The sequence below is a fragment of the Stegostoma tigrinum genome, chromosome 7 (assembly GCF_030684315.1).
Source record: "Stegostoma tigrinum isolate sSteTig4 chromosome 7, sSteTig4.hap1, whole genome shotgun sequence".
Classification (NCBI taxonomy): domain Eukaryota; kingdom Metazoa; phylum Chordata; class Chondrichthyes; order Orectolobiformes; family Stegostomatidae; genus Stegostoma; species Stegostoma tigrinum.
Genome location: NC_081360.1, coordinates 104,051,310 through 104,075,219, shown reverse-complemented (window position 1 = coordinate 104,075,219; position 23,910 = coordinate 104,051,310). Strand labels below are relative to the sequence as shown.

The window sequence follows — 23,910 nt, the reverse complement described above, 5'->3', positions numbered from 1 at the left end:
AAATGACTCTATAATAGGTCAATGCTGAGAAAGCAGGAGGCTGCTGGAGGACTTGGACAGCCCAGGAGAGGGGGCAAAGAAGTTGTAGATGGAATACAAGGTGGGAAAGTATGAAGTTACACACTTTGCTAGGAAAAACAGACATGTAGATGACATTTTAAAACAGAAAAATATTTTGGAAATCTGAAGCACAAAGGGATTGAGAGATCTAGTTCAGGATTCTCTAAAGCTTAACATGGACATTCAGTTAGCAGTTAGAAAGGCAAATGCCATGTTAGCATTCATTTCAAGAGGTCTAGAATACAAGAGCAGAGATGTACTGCTGATACTGTATGAGGCTATGATCTGACTGCATTTGGAATACTGAGATAACAAGGTGGGAGCTGGATGAACACAGAGTCACAGGAGCAGGAAAGCTGGCGTTTCGGGCCTAGACCCTTCTTCAGAAACGAAGAAGGGTCTAGGCCCGAAACGTCAGCTTTCCTGCTCGGCCTGCTGTGTTCATCCAACTCCACACCTTGTTATCTCATTCTCCAGCATCTGCAGTTCCTACTATCTTTGGAATATTGAGAGCAGTTTTGTTCCCTGCATCTAAGTGAGGCTGTACCTGTGTTGGAGTGGTCGAGAGGAGGTTTACAAGAATTATCCCAGGTATGAAGAGCTTGTCATATGAAGAGCAGTTGAAGACTCTGGGTCTGTATTCAAAGTTTACAAGGATGATTGAGGTGTGGGGTCTGATTGAAACTGACAGAATATTAAGGGGCCTGGATAGAGTGGACATGGGGATGTTTCCACTATTAGCAGAGATTAAGTCCCAACAGCACGACCTCAGAATGAAGGTATGATGCTCTAGAACTGAGATGACGAGGAATTTCTATAGCCAGTGTAGTGAATCTGCAGAGCGTATTGTCACAGAGGGCTGTGGAGACCAAGTCATAAATATACTCCATAAGAGATAGATAGGTTTTTGATGAGCAAGGGGAAAACACAGCTGAGAAACATATCAGCCATGATTGAATGACTACACAAACTTAGTGGTTTGAATGGCCTAATTCTGCTCTTATATTTTATGATCAGTGGTCTTTTGATATGGGATGTGGGCAGGACAGTGGTGTTGGGGCAAATGATCAATCGTGGCCATATGGACTGGTGTAGCAGAGTCATTGTTCCCATCTCTTACAATCATATCAATCTCTTCTTCCTGGGATTATGTACAAAATCACCAACCCCAACATCAAGTACACTAAACTGAAACACACCCCATTTCCAACACAACAATGTTCCAACCAAACTTCCTCTCACCATCAGGGAGGATCTTGCCACAGGTCGCTTGGCATCCAGAGCCTGAAAAGGTTTTGCATTCCCCACTGGGGATTTTCCACATCCAACAGCTGCCTTCATCTGTGCCAGCCAGCAGCACATGGGCACAAGGGTGCCACTCTACCCACTGCGCACACAGAAAACAAGAGATCACAAAATGTCAAACAAAACTCTGCATCATTCACTGCAATGCAGCCAAAAATAGTAAAATAATTCCTTTGTCATATACTGAGCTGTTTCCAGCAGTAGCTGTAGGCCAGTTTTAGACAGTGAGCTCCACGACAGGGACAGCCAAGGAGTTAGATACAGAGTAAAGCTCCCTCTACGCTGTCCTCATCAAACACTCGCAGAACAGGGACAGCGCGGGGTTAAGTACACAGAAAAGGTTCTTCTTCACTGTCCCTCATCAAACAGTCCTGGGACAGGGAAAGTAGGGAGTGGCAAGATACAGAGTAAAGCTCCCTCTAGGTACTATCATTGCTCTGGGATGTGCTTGGACATATGGTTGAGGTGGTCATGTCACTCGGTCCTTTCCTGTGGGTCATAGATTCCGTGCCTGTAGCTACAGAAACAGGTTTATGTCAGGGTCTGCTGGTTTGCTGCAGTTACCAGGGTCACTGTTCTCACCTGGAGATCGCCTACTTCAAATGACCAGATTTCTTCCTTGGTTTCAACTTTCCAGACTTTGATCAGCCCACTCATGTCTCCCGTGACAACCAGAGCAGAGTCATGACTGAAGGAGGCTGAGATGACAGAATCTTTGTGGCCTAGAGGAGAGAAAAATGAAGCCCAGGTCAGCAGGCATCACATCAAACACTGAGCTGACACTCAGGAGGTGTCTTTCACTCTATTCAGTGGCTCTACTGCTTGCTGCAGGAACCTGGTCAGCTAGAACTGCTATTCAGTACTGGGCTGGGTGATGATCAAGTTGAGTTACATACAGATTCACGTTGAGAACCCAATGATTTGCGGGTTGCACCAGGCTCTTCTAAGGAGGAATTATCCCAACCTCATTGCATTCCATTCCAGACACAAACAGTAAATAGCAGGGAATCTGAGGCTACAGCAGCTGGGAAACATGCAGGTAGCAGTACAGCCCATTTAGGCAAATCACGCATCTTGATTTCCAATTAAAAAAATGCAAACTGCATAACATAGAAGAGACACAAAGCTGTGTGGGAGGGTGAGCCGTGAAAAGGATGCACAGATACTACTATGTGAATTGGATAAATTCCGAGAGGGCAAACACACAGCAGACGAAGTATGTGGGTAAATGTGAGGTTGTTGATGGAAAATATTCAGCCTGGAGTCCAGTTACTAGTGGTGTGCCTCAAGGATCTGTTTAAGGACCACTGCTGTTTGTCATTTTCATAAATGACTTGGATGCAGGCAGAGGTGGATGGGTTAGTAAGTTTGCAGATGACACTAAAGTCGGTGGAGTGGTGGACAGTGTGGAAGAACGTTGCAGGTTGCAGGGAGACTTGGATAATCTGCAGAATTGGGCCAAAAGGTGGCAAATGGAGTTTAATACGGATAAATGTGAGGTGATTCACTTTGGGAGGAATAATAGGAAGGCAGAATACCAGGTCAATGGTAAGATTCTTGGTAGTGTGGATGTGCAGAGGGATCTTGGTGTCCATGTACGTAGATCCCTGAAAGTTGCCACCCAGGTTGATGGTGCTGTTAAAAAAGCATACAGTGTTTTAGGTTTTATTGGTAGAGGGATTGAGTTCCGGAACTGTGATGTCATGCTGCAACTGTACAAAACGCTAGTGTGGCCTCATTTGGAATATGGCATACAGTTCTGGTCGCCCCATTACAGGAAGGATGTGGAAGCATTGGAAAAGGTGCAGAGGAGATTTACCAGGATGTTGCCTGGTCTGGAGCGCAGGCCCTGTGAAGAAAGGCTGAGGGACTTGGGTCTGTTCTAATTGGAGATAAGGAGGCTAAGACGGGATTTAATACAGACATACAGGATGATCAGAGGATTAGATAGGGTGGACAGTGAGAGTCTTTTTCCGAGGATGATGACTTCAGCTTGTACGAGAGGGCATAGCTACAAATTGAGGGGTGATAGATTTAAGACAGATGTCAGAGGCAGGTTCTTTACTCAGAGTGGTAAGGGCGTGGAACGCTCTGCCTGCCAATGTAGTTAATGCAGCCACATTAGGGGCATCTAAACAGTCCTTGGTTAAGCATATGGATAATGATGGGATAGTGTAGGGGGAGGGGCTCAGATTAGTGCAACAGAGGGCCTGTTCTGCGCTGGAGCTAGAGGAACACAGCAGGACAGGCAGCATAAAAGGAGCAGGAAAAAGTCGACATTTTGGGTTTGCACCCTTCATCAGGACTGGAGAGGGTGAAGGGAGCTTGGAAATAAATGGGGGGGGGGTAGGATTAGGGCTGGGTTAGGGGGAAGGTAGGTGGGGTGGTGATAGGTGGATGCAGGCAGGGTTATCCAATTTGGTCACAAAAACAAGAAAGCAAATTATTCTCTGAACAGTGATCGATTGGGAAAGGGGGAGGCACAATGAGACCTGGGTGTCCTTGTAAACCTGTCGCTGGAAGTGAGCATGCAGATGCAGCAGGCAGTAAAGGAAACAAATAAATGAATATTGTCTTTTATAGGCCTCTTTAGTTGCCAATCATCCCAAAATCTCTCCAATGTAACAAGCAAAAAATCATCAAAATCTCAACTCTTATCAGATTGTCTGGATTGACAACATCCTGGTAAATCTCCTCTGCACCTTTTCCAATGCTTCCACATCGTTCCTGTAATGGGGCAACCAGAACTGCACGCAATATTCCAAATGAGGCCACACTAGCGGTTTGTACAGTTGTCAAGCAAGACGTTGGTTTGAAGTGGGTCTACTTCAATGCCAGGAGCATCTGGAATAAGGTGGGTGAACTTGCAGCATGGGTCGGTACCTGGGACTTCGATGTTGTGGCCATTTCAGAGACATGGATAGAGCAGGGACAGGAATGGTTGTTGCAGGTTCCGGGATTTAGATGTTTCAGTAAGAACAGAGAAGATGGTAAAAGGGGCGGAGGTGTGGCATTGTTAGTCAAGGATAGTATTACAGTTGCAGAAAGGATGTTTGGGGGACTCGTCAACTGAGGTAAAATGGGCTGAGGTTAGAAACAGGAAAGGAGAGGTCACTCTGTTGGGGGTTTTCTATAGGCCTCCGAATAGTTCCAGAGATGTAGAGGAAAGGATAGCAAAGATGATTCTCCATAGGAGTGAGAAAGACAGGGTAGTTGTCATGGGGGACTTCAACTTTCCAAATATTGACTGGGAACACTATAGTTCGAGTACTATAGATGGGTCAGTTTTTGTCCAGTGTGTACAGGGGGGCTTCCTGACACAATATGTAGATAGGCCAACAAGGGGTGAAGCCACATTAGATTTGGTACTGGGTAATGAGCCTGGCCAGGTGTTAGATTTGGAAGTAAGTGAGCACTTTGGTGATAGAGATCACAATTCTGTTATGTTTACTTTAGTGATGGAAAGGGATAGGTGCATACCACTGAGCAAGAGTTATAGCTGGGGGAAAGGCAATTACGATCAGATTAGGCAAGATTTAGGGAGCATAGGATGGGGAAGGAAACTGCAGGGGATGGGCACATTAGAAATGTGGAGCTTATTCAAGGAAAAGCTCCTGTGTCCGAGATAAGTATGTACCTGTCAGGCAGGGAGGAAGCTGTAGAGTGCGGGAGCCGTGGTTTACGAAGGAGGTGGAATCGCTCTTCAAGAGGAAGAAGCAGGTTTATGTTAGGATGAGATGTGAAGGCTCAGTTCGGGCACTTGAGGGCTACGAGGTAGCCACGCAAGACCTAAAGGGAGAGCTCAGAAGAGCCAGGAGGAGACATGAGAAGTTGTTGGCGGATAGGATCAGGGTAAACCCTAAGGCTTTCTATAGGTATTTAAGGAATAAAAGAATGATGAAAGTAAGATTAGGGCCAATCAAGGATAGTAGTGGTAAATTGTGTGTGGAGTCAGATGAGATAGGGGAAGCACTAAATGAATATTTTTCAACAGTATTCACTCTAGAAAACGACAATGTTGTCGAGGAGAATACTGAGATACAGGTTACTAGACTAGGTGGGATTGAGGTTCACAAGGAAGAGGTATTAGAAATCCTACAGAGTGTGAAGATAGAATAGTCCCCTGGGCTGGATGGGATTTATTCTCGGATCCTCTGGGAAGCCAGGGAGGAGATTGCAGAGCCTTTGGCATTGATCTTTAACTTGTCATTGTCTACAGGAATAATGCCAGATGACTGGAGGATAGCAAATGTGGTTCCCTTGTTCAAGAAGGGGAGTAGAGACAACCCTGGTAATTATAGACCAGTGAGCCTTACCTCAGTTGTTGGTAAAGTGTTGGAAAAGGTTATAAGGGATAGGACTTATAATCATCTAGAAAAGAATAAATTGATTAGGGATAGTCAGCACGGTTTTGTGAAGGGTAGGTCGTGCCTCACAAACCTTATTGAGTTCTTTTGAGAAGGTGACCAAACAGTTAGATGTGGTGTATATGGATTTCAGCAAGGCGTTCGATAAGGTTCCCCACAATAGGCTATTGTACAAAATGTGGAGGAATGGAATTGTGGGAGATATAGCAGTTTGGATCGGAAATTGGCTTGCTGAAAGAGGACAGAGGGTGGTCGTTGATGGGAAATGTTCATCCTGGAGACCAGTTACTAGCGATGTACCGCAAGGGTCGGTGTTGGGTCCACTGCTATTTGTCATTTTTATAAATGACCTGGATGAGGGCGTAGAAGGATGGGGTTAGTAAATTTGCAGACGACACTAAGGTCGGTGGAGTTGTGGATAGTGACGAAGGATGCTATAGGTTGCAGAGAGACATAGATAAGCTGCAGAGCTGGGCTGAGAGGTGGCAAATGGAGTTTAATGCAGACAAGTGTGAGGTGATGCACTTCGGTAGGAGTAACCGGAAGGCAAAGTACAGGGCTAATGGTAAGATTCTTAGTAGTGTAAATGAGCAGAGAGATCTCGGTGTCCATGTACACAGATCCTTGAAAGTTGCCACCCAGGTTGACAGGGCTGTTAAAAAGGCATACAGTGTTTTAGCTTTTATTAATAGAGGGATCGGGTTCCGGAACCAAGAGGTTACGGCGAAGCTGTACAAAACTCTGGTGCGGCCGCACTTGGAGTATTGTGTACAGTTCTGGTCGCCGCATTATAAGAAGGATGTGGAAGCTTTGGAAAGGGTGGAGAGGAGATTTACTAGGATGTTGCCTGGTATGGAGGGAAAGTCTTACGAGGGAAGGCTGAGGGACTTGAGGCTGTTTTCATTAGAGAGAAGAAGGTTGAGAGGTGACTTAATTGAAACATATGAAATAATCAGAGGGTTAGATAGGGTGGATAGGGAGATCCTTTTTCCTAGGATGGTGACGGCGAGCATGAAGGGGAGCTTTAAATTGAGGGGTGAAAGATATGGGACAGATGTCAGAGGTAGTTTCTTTACTCAGAGAGTAGTAAGGGAATGAAACGCTCTGCCTGCAACGGTAGTAGATTCGCCAACTTTAGGTACATTTAAGTCATCATTGGATAAGCATATGGACGTACATGGAATAGTGTAGGTTAGATGGGCTTGAGATTGGTATGACAGGTCGGCACAACATCGAGGGCCAAAGGGCCTGTACTGTGCTGTAATGTTCTATGTTCTACGTTCTATGTCTAATGCCTCACATCTACAAGTGTTAAATTTAAAATACTTAAAAGGATTAAATTAGCTGACTAAATCATATATTCTGACTAAAGAAAGCCAAAATTTCTATCATTTAGAAGCAGCTGGACAGGTCTTCACCCGTCCCTGTTTCTAGTCAATTACAACCATGAGCGGTCACAGAATCATTGTGGTTAATTTGAGCGCAGTCAGTCTTAAAGGACAAACATTAAATGAGATGAGAAATTGTTCAAATTATTCCATTCTATGTTACAAACTTCTCCTACACAATTTAAGTAGACAACCTTCCAATGCTTTCAATAAAATCACAGAGCTGTCTGTGTTCTTAGTAACAGGAGCAGGAGCAGGAGCCTGGAGGAGGATGTTGGTATAATTGTAATATCACCAGTCTAATAGTCCAAAGTGGCAGCTGGTGAAACTTCAATTAATAAATCTGGAATTGAAAGCTAGATTTATCTCATTTTTGGTCAATCATTTTCCAAACCAGAAAGCAGGACTCTATCAGTCTTCCACACTTATTTACATTTCATAATTCAATACAAACTTTAGTCTACTCTCCTTTATACCCAATTCCTCTTAATACAGAAAATCAGTCCACATGTATCAATTAGCACATATTCCACTCATTAGTAGCTGCTCTATTACCTATGCAGTAAGTTCATTCTTAAAAAGCAAATTACATTTAAAATCTCAGTGATAGAGACCATGAAACTTTTGACAGCGTGGCGCTTCCTCAGTGCTGGCCCCTCCGAATGCATGGCATTCCCACAGCACTCAGCCTCTGACAGCACATCGCTCCCTCAATACTGACCATCTGACATGCACAGCGCTCCCTCTGTACTCTCTCTGGCAATGAACAGCACCATTGTAGAGGTGAGAGGTCTGAACCTGTTTAGAATACTTACCTGTACATTCTAGCAGCACCTCACCATCAGCCAATCTCCACACAAAGGCTGTATCATCCTCACCACCAGTCACTGCCAACGAATTACTCTTCGGGTCCAAACTCAAGCAGAATACTGCCTCTGGAAATAACAAGGATGTATGCTTTAACATTAGCTCATTTTATGCCTCCTCTCTCCTCCCATCAATTCTCCATTCTCTGGACTGCAGCACCACAGGAGTTCCCAGTCAACCCAAATGAGGAAATTGCCTCATGAATTAGTCCTTCCAAACAGCACAAGTGCTCAGTGGGATTCTGATTCATCAGATTCAGCCCTCCTTCAGCATCCAACAGGCTCTTGAGTAGTCACCAGATAACAAATATGAGCAGGAATTCTACTGGACTCTCCGAGGAGAACAGAGGAGATGGTGCAAAATGCAGCCTACCAACAAAACCAAATAAAACCAAAACACCGTAGATGCTGGAAATCTGGAATAAAAATAAAATGCTGGAAAAACTCAATAGGTTGGGCAGCATCTAAGGACAGAGAACCAGAGTTAACATTGAGTCTGACATGACTTCTTCAGAACCTGGAGAAACTCGATATTCTGTAGAGTTAGATTCACCTGATAAACATCCCAGAGGTCCTCAAATATTTGACTGAGATAATATCTACATTGCCTCCACCCAACTCCACCCTGCAGTACCCACCCAAGTAAGCAGCTCCACGTCCCACATAAAAACTTTTCAGTTACTTGTGTGCCTGGAGAAAGTCAGATCACTGTCATCTCGTACCACCTCCATGTTCTCATCATCTTCGGTCTCCCATTCCCCATCATCGTCATCATCATCTTCTTCCACATCATTCAGTAGGTCATCTGGCCAGAGATGTGGAGATGAAAAGGTCAGAAGATTGATTCATATCTTAGCACATCACAGTCTGTAGGAATCAGAGGGACAACCAGACATCATGATGCAGGGGTAACATCACTGGACTAATCACCTTGAACGCCAAGACAATGTTCTGGGGACATGAGTTTGAATCACACTGTGGCAGATGGTGACATTTGAATTTGATAACAAAAGCCTGAAACAAAGAGCTGCCCTAATGGTGACTGTGAAATCACTGTTGATTGATATATAAAGACTTCAGGTTCACCAATGTTCTTTAGGGTGGGAAACCTGCTGTACTTGACATCTACCTATAGTGACTCCAGGCCCAAAGCTCTGCCCTCTGGGCAATTTGGGTGGGCAATAAATGTTGGCCCAGTTTGTGATGCCCCAAATTCCATGGACTTTTTTTTTAAACCCATTGCTGTGGTAGGTGTGGGTGTATCTGCACTACAAACAGGTGGCTCAAGTGATAGTTCTTGTGATCACCCTGACAGGTGACATGACATGGAACTAGCCCTAAGGTTTTGGAGTAGATCTGTAGCTCAGGGTGTGGGTGTTGAGGTTTGTTGTTCCGCAGACGTTTCATTACCGTGCTTGGTAACATCCCCTGTGCAGCCTCTGATGAAGTGTCGGTGTGTTTTCCCGCCTGGCTTTTAAACTCTGGGGTCCGTTGCGATGGATTGCCTCACTTTGGGGTTTCCTCCGTAGCAGTAACGGTAACGAAACGTCTGCGGAACAACAAACCAGCTTGGCGAGCCAACCAACCTCAACAGTGAACTAGTGCTTCTAGTACATCACACTTGCAAACAACTAAAGAATGCATGATTTTGAGCACAATTGAGTCATGACACAGTGTTGTTGCATGGTCATAATGAGAAGCTCCTGGGTTCATCAAGCCCCACATTCAGGTAACGCTGAGCGTAACAGTACATCAGACTCCCCAAGCACCCCACTTAGTCTCTCTTCGTCATGCTGCCCCCATAGCCCGAGCACTTTCCATTACACCCAGAGTACATTGCCCACTAGAATCCACCATGCACCCAGATCTGAGCACGTCTCCTGCACTGTCTCTCACTTGTATATCACAGCCATGTGTTGACACCCATCTCGCCCCTGCCCCTCTGTGCGTTTCAAGCCCCCCTCCCCTATACATCTTGCCCCTGCCCACCTGTGCGTTTCACCCCCCCGACCCTACACATCTCGCCCCTGCCCCTCTGTGCATTTCAAGCCCCCCTCCCCTACACATCTCGCCCCTGCCCCTCTGTGCGTTTCAAGCCCCCCTCCCCTACACATCTCGCCCCTGCCCCTCAGTGCGTTTCAAGCCCCCCTCCCCTACACATCTCGCCCCTGCCCCTCAGTGCGTTTCAAACCCCCCTCCCCTAGATATTTCGCCCCGCCCACCTGTGCATTTCACACTGCCGTCCCTATAAATCTCCCCCTACTACGTTCACCCCCCCGATACATCTCCCCCTGCCCCCTGTACGTTCACCCCGTCCTCCATACATACCCCCCTGACCCTGTGCGTTTCACACTGCCTTCCCTATATCTCCCCCTAATACGCTTACCCCACCATACATCACGCCCCACACCTCTATACGTTCACCAGCCCTCACCTATACATCTCGCCACCGTACATTCAGCCCCCCAGACATCTCGCCCCTGCCCCTCTGTGCGTTTCAACCCCCCTCCCCTATACATCTCCCCCATGTACGTTCACCCCCCCATACATCTCGCTCCTGCCCCTCTGTGCGTTTCACTCCCCTCCCCCAAACATCTCGCCCCTGCCCCTCTGTGCGTTTCACGCCCCCTCTCCGCACATCTCCCGCGTGTACGTTCACCCCCCGATACATCTCCCCATGCCCCTCTATACGTTCACCCCCTCCTCTATACATACCCCCTGCCTTCCCTATATATCTCCCCCCAATACACTCACCCCACCATACATCACGCCCTACGCCTCTATACGTTCACCAGCCCTCACCTATACATCCCGCCACCGTACATTCACCCCCCCATACATCTCGCCCCTGCCCCTGTGTATTTCACGCCCTCCTCCCCATACATCTCCCCCGTGTACGTTCACCCCCCTTACATCTCGCCCCTGCCCGTGTGTTTCACAACCACCTCCCAATACATCTCCCGCGTGTACGTCCACCCCCCCAATACATCTCGCCCCTGCCCCTCTGTGTATTTCACGCCCTCCTCCCCATACATCTCCCCCGTGTACGTTCACCCCCCTTACATCTCGCCCCTGCCCGTGTGTTTCACAACCACCTCCCAATACATCTCCCGCGTGTACGTCCACCCCCCAATACATCACGCCCCTGCCCCTCTGTGTTTGACGCCCCCCTCGCCGTACATCTTGCCCCTGCCTTCTGCGCGTTTCACCCACCCGCCCCCCCATACATCTCGCCGCTGCCCCTCTGTGCGTTTCACACTGCCGTCCCTATAAATCTCCCCCTACTACGTTCACCCCTCCAATACATCTCCCCCTGCCCTCTATACGTTCACCCCCGCCTCGATACATACCCCCCGGCCCCTGCGCATTTCACACTGCCTTCCTGATATATCTCCCCCTAATACGCTTACCCCACCATACATCACGCCCCACGCCTCGATACGTTCACCAGCCCTCACCTATACATCTCGCCACCGTACATTCAGCCCCCCACACATCTCGCCCCTGCCCCTCTGTGCGTTTCACACCCCACTCCCCATACATCTCCCCTGTGTACGTCCACCCCGCTGACACATCTCGCCCCTGCCCCTCTGGGCGTTTCACGCACCCCCCCCTCCCCGATACATCTCGCCCCTGCCTCTCTGCGCGCTTCACGGCCCCCTCCCCGCACATCTCCCCCGTGTACGTCCACCCCTCCCGATACATCTCGCCCCTGCCCCTCTGCGCGCTTCACGGCCCCCTCCCCGCACATCTCCCCCGTGTACGTCCACCCCCCCCCCCCCACCAATACATCTTGCCCCTGCCCCTCTGGGCGTTTCACAACCCCCCTCCAAGGATACATCTCGCCCCTGCTCCTCTGGGCGTTTCACGCACCCCCCTCCCCGATACATCTCGCCCTGGCCCCTCTGCGCACTTCACGTCCCCATTCCCGCACATCTCCCACGTGTACGTCCACCCCACCGATACATCTAGCCCCTGCCCCTCTGTGCGCTTCATCCCCGCCTCCCCCAGGTATCACACCCCCCTCCCCCGCACATCTCCTGTGTGTACGTCTGTCCCTCCCAATACATCTCCCCCCCCCGCCCTTCCATATGTTCACCCCCACCGATACATTTCCCCCCCGCCGCTCTGTATGTTCACCCCCCCCGCCCCCCCCATACGTGTTCACCCCCCCATACGTCTCCCCCCCGCCCCCCCATACGTGTTCACCCCCCCCATACGTCTCCCCCCCGCCCCCCCATACGTGTTCACCCCCCGCAATACGTCTCCCCCCCGCCCCCCCATACGTGTTCACCCCCCGCAATACGTCTCCCCCCCCATACGTGTTCACCCCCCGCAATACGTCTCCCCCCCCATACGTGTTCACCCCCCGCAATACGTCTCCCCCCCCATACGTGTTCACCCCCCGCAATACGTCTCCCCCCCCCATACGTGTTCACCCCCCGCAATACGTCTCCCCCCCCCATACGAGTTCACCCCCCGCAATACGTCTCCCCCCCCATACGTGTTCACCCCCCGCAATACGTCTCCCCGCAATACGTCTCCCCCCCCATACGTGTTCACCCCTCGCAATACGTCTCCCCCCCCATACGTGTTCACCCCCCGCAATACGTCTCCCCCCCGCCCCCCCATACGTGTTCACCCCCCGCAATACGTCTCCCCCCGCCCCCCCATACGTGTTCCCCCCCCGCCCCCCATACGTGTTCGCCACCCGCAATACGTCTCCCCCCCGCCCCCCCCATACGTGTTCGCCCCCCGCAATACGTCTCCCCCCCGCCCCCCCCATACGTCTCCCCCCCGCCCCCCCATACGTGTTCGCCCCCCGCAATACGTCTCCCCCCGCCCCCCCATACGTGTTCACCCCCCGCAATACGTCTCCCCCCGCCCCCCCATACGTGTTCCCCCCCCCGCCCCCCATACGTGTTCGCCACCCGCAATACGTCTCCCCCCCGCCCCCCCCATACGTGTTCGCCCCCCGCAATACGTCTCCCCCCCGCCCCCCCCATACGTCTCCCCCCCGCCCCCCCATACGTGTTCGCCCCCCGCAATACGTCTCCCCCCCGCCCCCCCCATACGTGTTCGCCCCCCCCGCAATACGTCTCCCCCCCGCCCCCCCCATACGTGTTCGCCCCCCCCCGCAATACGTCTCCCCCCCGCCCCCCCCATACGTGTTCGCCCCCCCCCGCAATACGTCTCCCCCCCGCCCCCCCCATACGTGTTCGCCCCCCCCCGCAATACGTCTCCCCCCCGCCCCCCCCATACGTGTTCGCCCCCCCCGCAATACGTCTTCCCCCCGCCCCCCCCATACGTGTTCGCCCCCCCCCGCAATACGTCTCCCCCCCGCCCCCCCATACGTGTTCGCCCCCCCCCCGCAATACGTCTCCCCCCCGCCCCCCCCATACGTGTTCGCCCCCCCCCGCAATACGTCTCCCCCCCGCCCCCCCCATACGTGTTCGCCCCCCCCGCAATACGTCTCCCCCCCGCCCCCCCCATACGTGTTCGCCCCCCCCCGCAATACGTCTCCCCCCCGCCCCCCCCATACGTGTTCGCCCCCCCCCGCAATACGTCTCCCCCCCGCCCCCCCCATACGTGTTCGCCCCCCCCCGCAATACGTCTCCCCCCCGCCCCCCCCCATACGTGTTCGCCCCCCCCCGCAATACGTCTCCCCCCCGCCCCCCCCATACGTGTTCGCCCCCCCCGCAATACGTCTCCCCCCCGCCCCCCCCATACGTGTTCGCCCCCCCCGCAATACGTCTCCCCCCCGCCCCCCCCATACGTGTTCGCCCCCCCGCAATACGTCTCCCCCCCGCCCCCCCCATACGTGTTCGCCCCCCCCCGCCCCCCCCATACGTGTTCGCCCCCCCCCGCCCCCCCCATACGTGTTCGCCCCCCCGCAATACGTCTCCCCCCCGCCCCCCCCATACGTGTTCGCCCCCCCCCGCCCCCCCCATACGTGTTCGCCCCCCCCGCAATACGTCTCCCCCCCGCCCCCCCCATACGTGTTCGCCCCCCCCGCAATACGTCTCCCCCCCGCCCCCCCCATACGTGTTCGCCCCCCCCGCAATACGTCTCCCCCTCGCCCCCCCGCAATACGTCTCCCCCTCGCCCCCCCCATACGTGTTCGCCCCCCCATACGTCGCCCCCCCGCCCCCCCATACGTCGCCCCCCCGCCCCCCCATAAGTCGCCCCCCACCCTCCTACGCGTGTTCACCCCCCCATACGCCTCCCCCCCGCCCCCTCCTACGCATGTTCGCCCCCCACCTACACATTAACGCCCCTCCCCCTCTCTATGTTTACCCTCCTCCTGCGGCTGTTGGTTGGGATTCAGTTCGATCACTTCCACAATCTCCTCGCCTTGGTGTAACTCCAGCTGGGGGCTCAGCTCCCCCTCTTCCATTCTCCCTCACGTCCCTAGTTACCGCTCACCTAGTTACACTAACTGACTTAACCCGGTCATGTTGACCAGGCGGCTTTTCGCAGGCGCCCTGTCGAGGCCCGACTCACCAACCGGAAGGTCAATGTATGATTGACAACGTTTCCAGCCAATCCAGAACCGGCTTTCGGTATCACCCGGACAACCGTGAGGAAAGGAATATCCGGGGTTCGGTTCCGTCTACACGCCGCGGGACTCCCTGGGAGTTGTAGTCCTGCCTTGATGGAGGGCAAACCGTCTCTGATTCCTCCTCATGGAGTCTTTCTTCCCAGATCGCTCCTAAGTGTCATCCGTTGGAGTAAATCAAGTCGAATCGTGAATTTGAAGTCCCGTCTCACCAGCGGCTGTATCTGCGCATGAGCCGTGAGGAAGTTGCCGTGCTCCCCGCTGCTTGCCGGGATTCTGGAGGATCAAGATGGCAGTAGCTGGGAGGACCTGTTCCAGGAGTAGAGGTAATAAAATGTGAGGCTGGATGAACACAGCAGGCCCAGCAGCATCTCAGGAGCACAAAAGCTGACGTTTCGGGCCTAGACCCTTCATCAGAGAGGGGGATGGGGTGAGGGAACTGGAATAAATAGGGAGAGAGGGGGAGGCGGACCGAAGATGGAGAGAAAAGAAGATAGGTGGAGAGGAGAGTATAGGTGGGGAGGTAGGGAGGGGATAGGTCAGTCCAGGGAAGACGGACAGGTCAAGGAGGTGGGATGAGGTTAGTAGGTAGCTGGGGGTGCAGCTTGGGGTGGGAGGAAGGGATGGGTGAGAGGAAGAACCGGTTAGGGAGGCAGAGACAGGTTGGACTGGTTTTGGGATGCAGTGGGTGGGGGGGAAGAGCTGGGCTGGTTGTGTGGTGCAGTGCGGGGAGGGGATGAACTGGGCTGGTTTAGGGATGCAGTGGGGGAAGGGGAGATTTTGAAACTGGTGAAGTCCACATTGATACCATATGGCTGCAGGGTTCCCAGGCGGAATATGAGTTGCTGTTCCTGCAACCTTCGGGTGGCATCATTGTGGCAGTGCAGGAGGCCCATGATGGACATGTCATCTAGAGAATGGGAGGGGGAGTGGAAATGGTTTGCGACTGGGAGGTGCAGTTGTTTGTTGCAGACTGAGCGGAGGTGTTCTGCAAAGCGGTCCCCAAGCCTCCGCTTGGTTTCCCCAATGTAGAGGAAGCCACACCGGGTACAGTGGATGCAGTATACCACATTGGCAGATGTGCAGGTGAACCTCTGCTTAATGTGGAATGTCATCTTGGGGCCTGGGATAGGGGTGAGGGAGGAGGTGTGGGGGCAAGTGTAGCATTTCCTGCGGTTGCAGGGGAAGGTGCCGGGTGTGGTGGGGTTGGAGGGCAGTGTGGAGCGAACAAGGGAGTCACGGAGAGAGTAGTCTCTCCGGAAAGCTGACAGGGGAGGGGATGGAAAAATGTCTTGGGTGGTGGGGTCGGATTGTAAATGGCGGAAGTGTCGGAGGATAATGCGTTGTATCCGGAGGTTGGTAGTAGAGGTAAATCCCCGTCTCCCTTTGAGGAAGGTCACTCATGGAGGAGGCGTCTTAGGGAAACAGGGAGTATCTATCACACATTCAGTTATAGAGGGAGACTGGATCAGTTGGGATTATATTCAGTGGAATTTAGAAGGAGGTGGGATTTGATAGATAGTTCTAACAGGGGTAAACACAGGAAGGATGTTCCCAAATGGTGGGGGAGACCAAAACCAGGCGGTCACAGTCTAAGGATACGGAGTAGGCCATTTCAGACTGAGGTGAGAAGAAATGTGAGATGGTGCACTGAGGCAGGACAGGCAAGGTAAGGAAATACTCGATGAATGGTAAGACAGCTGGGGAACACTGAAAAGTAGAGGGACTTTGGTATGTAAATTGGTCCCATAAGTTACCAGGGCAGGTGAATAAAGTGATCAAGAAGGCATATGATAAACGTGTATTTATTAGCCAAGGCAAGGCCAATTATAAGAGAAGGGAGGTGATGCTTGAAGTGTGTAAAACCTGGGTTAGGCCACAGCTACAGTACTGTGTACAATCCTAGAGCTCACTCTGTAGGAGAGATGTGATAGCACAGGAGAGGATGCAGAGGAGATTTACCAGGATGTGCCTGGGCTGGACAGTTTCAGTTATGAAGAGATATAAGAAGAGTTATATACAAATCTTCTCAAAACTTGCTAGACCAGGTTAACTTATCTTCCTGCAGAGGAGATTGAGAAGGGACATAGTTGAGATATGTAAAATTATGAGGGCCATATATCGAGTGGTCACGAAGAAGTGATCAAGGGATCAATGACTGGGGGACATAGCATTAAGAGAAGAGGCAAGAAGGTTTCACGGAAATAGGTTTAACATACGATGAACGGCTAAGGATCCTGGGATTGTATTCATTAGGATTTGAAAGGTTGAGGGGAGATCTAATAGAAACTTACAAGATAATGTGTGGCTTAGAAAGGGTGGACGCTGGGAAGTTGTTTCCATTAGGCGGGGAGACTAGGACCTGCGGGCACAGCCTTAGAATTAGAGGGGTTGAATTTAAAACTGAAATGAGACGACATTTCTTCAGCCAGAGAGTGGTGGGCCTGTGGAATTCATTGCCACAGAGTGCAGTGGAGGCCGGGACATTGGATGCCTTCAAGGCAGAGGTCGACGAATTCTTGATCTCACAAGGAATTAAGGGCTACGGGGAGAGTGCAGGGAAGTGGAGTTGAAATGCCCATCAGCTATTATTAAATAGCAGAGTGGACTCAATGGGCCGAATGGCCTTACTTCCACTCCTAAGTCTTACGGTCTTAAATGTGAGGAAAATCTTTTTCAATCAAAGGGTGGTGGGAATCTGAAATTCACTACCTGTAAGGGCAGTAGAGGCAGAAACCCTCATCACATTGAAGAAATATACAGATGTGCACTTGTGATGCCAAGGCATACAAGGCTCTGGGCCAAGTGCTGGAAAATGAGATTAGAATTGTGAGGTGGTTATTTTTGACCAGTATGGACGTGATGGGCTAAAGGGCCTTTTTCTGTGTTGTAGATCTCTAGGACCAAATTTCATTGCCCACAGTGATGTGTCTGTGGAATTCCCTTCAAATGTGATGAACCGAAGTTTGGAAGTAGGGTCACTGGACCTGAAACATTAAATCAGCTTTCCCTCCATAGATGCTGCCAGACCTGCTGAGTTTCTCCAGCTACTTCTGTTTTTGTTTCTGATTTTCAGCATCCACAGTTCATTCAGGTTTTTTTTATTGTTGTGAGGAACACTGCTTCTCAACCTCTCCCTTCACATGAGGCATAGTGACTCTCAGGTTAAACCACCATCAGTTGTCTCTCTGTCTTAATGAGAGACAGTACTATGGCCTGGGAGGACTATGGTCACTGTACCTTTTACGTAAAGATCTTGGGGCGAAAAAGATCAATGGATATGGGGAGAAAGCAGGAACAGAGTGCTGAGTTGGATGATCAGCTGTTGATATATTGAATGGTGGAGCAGTTTTGAAGGGCTGAATGGCCTACTGCTGCTCCTATTTTCTGTGTTTCACTATACATAGTGTAATGGCAATATAGTTCCCAGTCAGGATGGTGAGTGGCTCAGAGGGGAACTTGCAGGGGCCGGTGTTCCCATGTATCAGTCCTCCTTGTCCTTCTAGATGGAAGCGATCGTGGGTTTGGAAGTGCGGTCTCTGCATCTTTGATGAATTTCTGCACAGCAGTTTGCAGATAGTACACACTGCTTAAAACTGAGTGTCAGTGGTGGAGAAAGTGAATGTTTGTGGATGTGATTCTAAGATTCTTGAGTGTTGTTGGAGCTGTACCCATCCAGGCAAGTGGGAAGTATTGCATCACATTCCTGACTTATGCCTTGTAGGTGGTGGACAGGCTTTGGGGAGTCAGGAGGTGAGTTATTTGCTGAAGAATTCAGGGACTCCAATTTATTCCTTTTCATCTTTTACCTCAACAAACATCACCATGGAATGTTGTTGAACATCTTGTCCCATTGCATTCTCCTCTGTGTCCAGCTGTTTACACAGGAGGCCTCTTCATAGATGCTTTGACCTATATTCTCTTCTTACCTTTCACCTGGTCCTCTCCCTACCTTTCACCTGGTCCTCTCCCTCTGTCTTCTTACTTGTTGATGAGACTCCTTAATTTTTTTGCTCCCCTCACTCACTGTCACCTGTCAACTGCAGAACTTGCTGAACTCTGTTCTCTCAGACCTAACCTTGACGTTGTTGTTAATCCTGCCACTGTGTGCAGGGAATGATCCCTTTGCAATGCTGATAACCCCCAGGATGTAGATTGAGAGATGTGTTCAGGCTCGCTGACATTGTGGAGTAGATGGTTACAATGATCAGTCCAATTTGCTCTCCAACACCCTTTCTATTTATTGCTGATGGGACCTACAGCGCGCAAGACAGCTTGTCAATTCTGATGCTCAGTTGGTATATGCCCCATCTTAGTTACAGACCAAATATTACTGTGTAAGCACACGTCAAACCTGATCAATCGGTTATGGTGCTAGGAGTCTGCTGTTCCTGGGAGGTTTAATGTAGTGAGGAGACAAAGGGAGGGAGAGTGTGAAAATGACGGTGACAGTTTGTGGCATGTGGGCCTCGCTAACATATCCAGCTTTTTTGCATGTCTCTAATTTTCCTTGAAGGGAGTGCCTTACTCAGCCAATTCAGAGGGTAGTTAAGAATCAGCTTCATGGCTGTGGGTCTACATTCATGTGTGGGCCAGACCAGATAATGACAGCAGATTCCCTTCTTCATGGACCATGTACGGCAACAGTCATACAGCATGGAAACAGATCCTTAAGTCCAACTTGTCCGTGCCAACCCTGTTCCCAATTTGACCTAGTCACACTTGTCTGCATTTAGCCTAAACCTTTGCTATTCGTGTACCTAATGTCTTTTAAATGTTTAACTGTATCTGTGTCTGCCACTTCCTCATTCCACATACAAACTACCATCTGTGTGAAAACGTTGGCCCTCAGGTCCCTTTTAAATCTTTCATCCCTCCCGTTGAACCTAAGCCCTCTAATTCTGACCTCTCCCACCCTAGGGAGAGTTCAAAACTGTTGACCAAATCCATGATTTTATAAACCTCCTATGCTCCAGTGACAAAAGTCTCCTTACACTTCAAACCCTCCAGTCCCAGCAACATCCTGGTAAATCTTTTCTGGATCCTCTCCAATTTAATAATATTCTTCCTACAGATGGGTTTTAATAACAAAATGAAATCTCTTCACAGTCACTGAGACAAGCTTTCATTTTCAGTTTTATTAATTGAATTCAAATTCCATCAGGGACCGTAAATGGGTTTGAACCCATGAACCCAGAGTGTTCACCTGTGCCTGTGGCTTCACTAGATTAGTCAGATTACTACCATGTTTCTGGTTGTGTCACTGCCTCAGGCTAAGTGATGCCTGGACTCAGCATTGCTCTCATTTACCTTTCAACAATCACCTTGACCCATTTGTCTTTATTTTTCCAGGCATTTGGAGCTGCTGTTTGTCCAAGTTCGGGGCCTGTGCCCCTGGCACCCCCCTGCCAGTGCACAGTTGTGTGGCCACAGTTCTGCGAAACAGTGTACAATCCATCCACTGTAACCATGGCAACAGACCAGTGTTGCGGTCAGAAGAGGCTCCTGGAAAGCCAATCCCACAGGGTCCAGAATACATTCCACAACGGAGAGCCAAGAATCCAATGGGAAAGATCGGCCTGGCCTGGTAAGAATGTGTAGAATGTGAGTACAAGATGAGGGGAGACCAGTTCTGATCATCACAGTTCCCACCCGTCAGTTCTTTGTGATCTGAAGCCAATGATGGCAGGCTTTCTAGTGGCCATAAGGCTCTTGCAGTCTGAATTCACTGATCCACACCAAGAGTCATAGAACTGTACAGCATGGAAACAGATCCTTCAGTCAATTCATTCATGCCAACCCGATATCCAAAATGAATGTAGTCTCATTTGCCAGCATTTGGCCCGTATTCCTCTTAAACCCTTCCTAATCATGTATCCATCCAGATGTCTTTTAAATGTTTTAGTTATACCAGCCTCCACCACTTCCTGTGGTAGCTCATTCCATACACACACCACCCTCTGCGTGAAAAAGGTGTCCTTTAGGTCCCTTTGAAATTTTTCTTTTCTCACCTTAAACCCATGCTCCCTAGTTTTGGACACCTGTACCCTGGGGAAAAGATCTTGACTATTTACCCTATCTATGCCCCTCATGATTTTATAAATGTCCATAAGGTCATCAGCCTCTGATGCTGCAGGGAAAGTATTTTCCTGGCCGATTCAGCCTCTCCGTACAGCTTAAACCCTGACAGCATCCTTATGGGTCATTTCTGAATCCTTTGAAGTTTAACAACATTGTTTCTTTAGCAGGACTTGAGGGGCATCACTCTCACCTTTCTATATTACCAACTAAAGTGAATGTCCACAATAACGGAGATTTGTGTAGACATAAGAATTAGGAACGGGAGTAGGCCATTCCATAAGGTCACGGCTGATTTGACTTTAACCACAGCTGTGCGAACTCCAATAACCTTTCACCTCAATTGCTTGGCACCTCTATCTTGAAAAGATACAGAGACTCTGCCTCCACCACCTTTTCAGGAAGAGAGTTCTGAATGATTGACACCAAGGTCTGTGTGGGTGCACAAAATTTACAGGAAAGGGAACCAACGGCACTGACAGCACAAAGAGGCCTAGGTCATCACAGGGGGCCTTGGCCTGCTAGAGTCTGTCTTTACAACTGAGGGAAATGGTGCTTTGTAAGCAGGGAACAGAGTGAAGTGTGGAATACTGAAAGCAAAGTAACAAATGAAATATTTATGTGTTTAGCATCTGTTTCAGGTGGATAATTCACCTGTGTTGCATTATTGTTTGAAAAAGGACAGATTGACCTGTAGTTACTCAATCAGTCTACCTTAATTATTCTCAATATTTGAAATTAATGTCATATATTGGTTTTGATCAGTCTTTCCAAATAACAATCAGGACAGATTTGAGAAAAGTTCGCCATTGCGTTGACCTAGCATCTAATTATCCCTTTGAGAAGGGAAGGTCCTGTCTGACTAATTCCATTCGGTTTTACGATGAGGTAACAAGGGAGTTTCATGAGCTGGATAAAAGAAAACAAAGAATTTATGGATGCTGAAAATCAGAAATACAAACAGAACTCATTGGAGAACCTCAGGAGATCTGTCAGCATTTGTGGAGAGAAAGCAGAGTCAAAGTATTGGGTTCAGTGACCCTTCTTTGGTTTTGCTGAGTTCTTCCAGCAATTTCAGTTCAATGATGTGAGTAGGATTGATGTCACCTGCATTCGTTCTTGTGAAGTTTTGTATCAAGTCCCACATCAGGAGGGGCGAGGGGTGCTGACCAGAAAATTAAAATCACAAGCAATCCGAAGCAAGGTGTCAGCTTTGTCCAAATTTGGCTCGGGGACAGAAGCAAAAAGTGATGGTTGATAGGCATTTGTGACTGGACAGGTCAGTTACACAGTGACAGGTCCGCACTAAGGTGAGCCAGTTAAGGGTGGGTCTGTCAAGGGGTCAGTGTAAGTGAAGCTGGCCAGTACTTGCTATCTTTTGTTATCTGCTTTTGCTGTTATGTTCTGCTGAGTTCACATTGGCAGCTTTCAAATTGTCCTGTAAATCCTACCCATTTCCCTGCTCGTTTCTCCTCCAGGTTAATTGGTTTGCCATCCGGCATCATCACCTTTCTCCTTGCTAAACGAGAGGTTGATAAGAACCGTCTGAAACAGTTGAAGATCAGGCAGAGGATAAAGAATGCCAATGAAGGCGAATACCAGAGTGAACGATACCAGTCCAAGCTGGAGGAACATGACCGGCAGATCATCGCCTCACAAAGTAAACCATAGAATCCCTGCCGATGGTCAAAATGCCCAGCACCTCTCGCTTCCCACTTGCCCTCAGGGAGGCTGCCAGTCTTCAGTCTCTCCCACTCTCAAATTATTAAAGAAACTCAATGGACAAACTCAGTTATGGACTTGGCTTTTTTTCCCCACATCCTGGGAATATTCTTGATAGTGGGGGTGCTGGGATGGAGGAGAAAAGTTTATATTTGTGTTGACCTGACATCTAATTATCAGACAACCTAATTTCTGCACAAGTGTGTCGGAAGACAGCTCTGTATCTTCGATGGTTGTACATTATGACCATCACGTAGTGGGACTAGTTTGGGGATTGATACAGGGCTATGGGAAAGACAAGCAGGGCAATGGGATTAGTTTGGACGAGATAAAGGGCTATGAGAAGGGGGAGAGACAGTTGGATTTGTTGAGTTATAACAAGGAGCTGTTACTGTAATATTGTGCCAAACAACCTATGCTGCAAGAGATAACACAGCAGGGAGCTGGAGAAGCACAGCAGCATCAAAGGAGCAGGAAGTTGACGTTTCCGGTCAGAACACTTCAGAAATGGGGGAGGGGGAAGGGAGATCAAAACTAGATTATTTATTTTGGAACTCCCTTCCCCCTCCCACATTTGAGGAAGGGTCACCAGACCAGAAACATTAACTCTTTTTTTTACTTCACAGACCTGCTGGGCTTTTCCAGCAACTTCGTTTTTCTTAGTACCCGTGAGCAGCCTATGCTGTCAAGTGCAATTCTGTTGAAGTTGAAAAGTTGTCATATGTTTAACAACCACTAGAAGGTGACACTGAGCCACAATCAGGCAAAATAATGTATGGTTTCGAAGGAGTGGACGCTAGGAAGTTATTCCCGTTAGGCGGGGAGACTAGGACCCATGGGCACAGCCTTAGAATTAGAGGGGATAAATTTAAAACTGAAATGAGATGACATTTCTTCAGCCAGAGTGTGGTGGGCTTGTGGAATTCATTGCCATGGAGTGCAGTGGAGGCCGGGACGTTGGATGCCTTCAAGGCAGAGATCAACAAATTCTTGATCTCACAAGGAATCAAGGGCTACAGGGAGAGTGCAGGGAAGTGGTGTTGAAATGCCCATCAGCCATGATTTAAATGGCGGAGTGGACTTGATGGGCTGAATGGCCTTACTTCCACTCCTATGTCTTACGGTCTAAAAGTCCATGACAGAATATATAACTGGCTCCATCCCCACCTCTTTGACCTGTCTGTCTCCTCTCCACCTATCTTCTCTATCCATCTTCTATCAGCCTCCCCCTCTCTCCCTATTTATTTCAGAATCCCCTTCTCTTCCCCAATTTCTGAAGAAGGGTCTAGGCCCGAAACATCAGCTTTTGTTCTCCTAAGATGCTGCTTGACCTGCTGTGTTCATCCAGCTCTACACCTTGTAATCTCAGATTCTCCAGCATCTCCAGTTCCTACTATCTATAAAACTGTTTCTTTTCTTGAAGAACCAGACATAGAAAATAGGAGTAGGCCATTCGGCCCTTCAGGTTTGGGCAATCAGACCACTTATGCCTCTGTTCCCCCTTTCACCCTATTCTTTTTGATCCCTTTAACCCTAAGAATTATATTTCTTTCTTAAAAACATTG

The 23,910-nt window shown here is 49.6% G+C and overlaps 2 protein-coding genes across 6 annotated transcripts in view; one reads left to right on the top strand and one right to left on the bottom strand.

The window, feature by feature from the left end:
• aamp (angio-associated, migratory cell protein) overlaps positions 1-14,834 on the bottom strand; it is a 52,565-nt gene extending 37,731 nt beyond the window's left edge. The window contains exons 1-5 of one of the 5 annotated variants that reach the window (XM_059647602.1): positions 14,491-14,834; positions 8,669-8,791; positions 7,936-8,055; positions 1,948-2,087; positions 1,303-1,447 (exon numbers count right to left, since the gene is read on the bottom strand). In XM_059647602.1, coding sequence (XP_059503585.1) covers positions 1,303-1,447; positions 1,948-2,087; positions 7,936-8,055; positions 8,669-8,717 — 454 coding nt within the window. In that variant the 5' untranslated portion in view covers positions 8,718-8,791; positions 14,491-14,834. Of the gene's footprint in view, positions 1-1,302; positions 1,448-1,947; positions 2,088-7,935; positions 8,056-8,668; positions 8,792-14,283 lie in introns of all 5 variants that reach the window. The other 4 variants (XM_059647598.1, XM_059647599.1, XM_059647600.1 and 1 more) reach the window with 4 other exon arrangements.
• On the top strand, positions 14,637-22,410 carry si:ch73-71c20.5 (DUF4748 domain-containing protein). The gene is made up of 3 exons (XM_059647603.1): positions 14,637-14,871; positions 19,898-20,132; positions 22,102-22,410. The coding sequence occupies exons 1-3, from the start codon at positions 14,835-14,837 to the stop codon at positions 22,292-22,294; spliced, it is 465 nt and encodes a 154-aa protein (XP_059503586.1). The 5' UTR covers positions 14,637-14,834; the 3' UTR covers positions 22,295-22,410.
• Positions 22,411-23,910: the final 1,500 nt, after the last annotated feature.

What these genes read in the sequence shown, in the direction of transcription:
- si:ch73-71c20.5 (XM_059647603.1), top strand. Translation starts at nt 14,835, where the DNA reads ATGGCAGTAGCTGGGAGGACCTGTTCCAGGAGTAGAG. An exon ending in GACCTGTTCCAGGAGTAGAG is followed by an intron (nt 14,872 to 19,897) that starts GTAATAAAATGT and finishes TTATTTTTCCAG; the next exon opens with GCATTTGGAGCTGCTGTTTG. An exon ending in GGAAAGATCGGCCTGGCCTG is followed by an intron (nt 20,133 to 22,101) that starts GTAAGAATGTGT and finishes TTTCTCCTCCAG; the next exon opens with GTTAATTGGTTTGCCATCCG.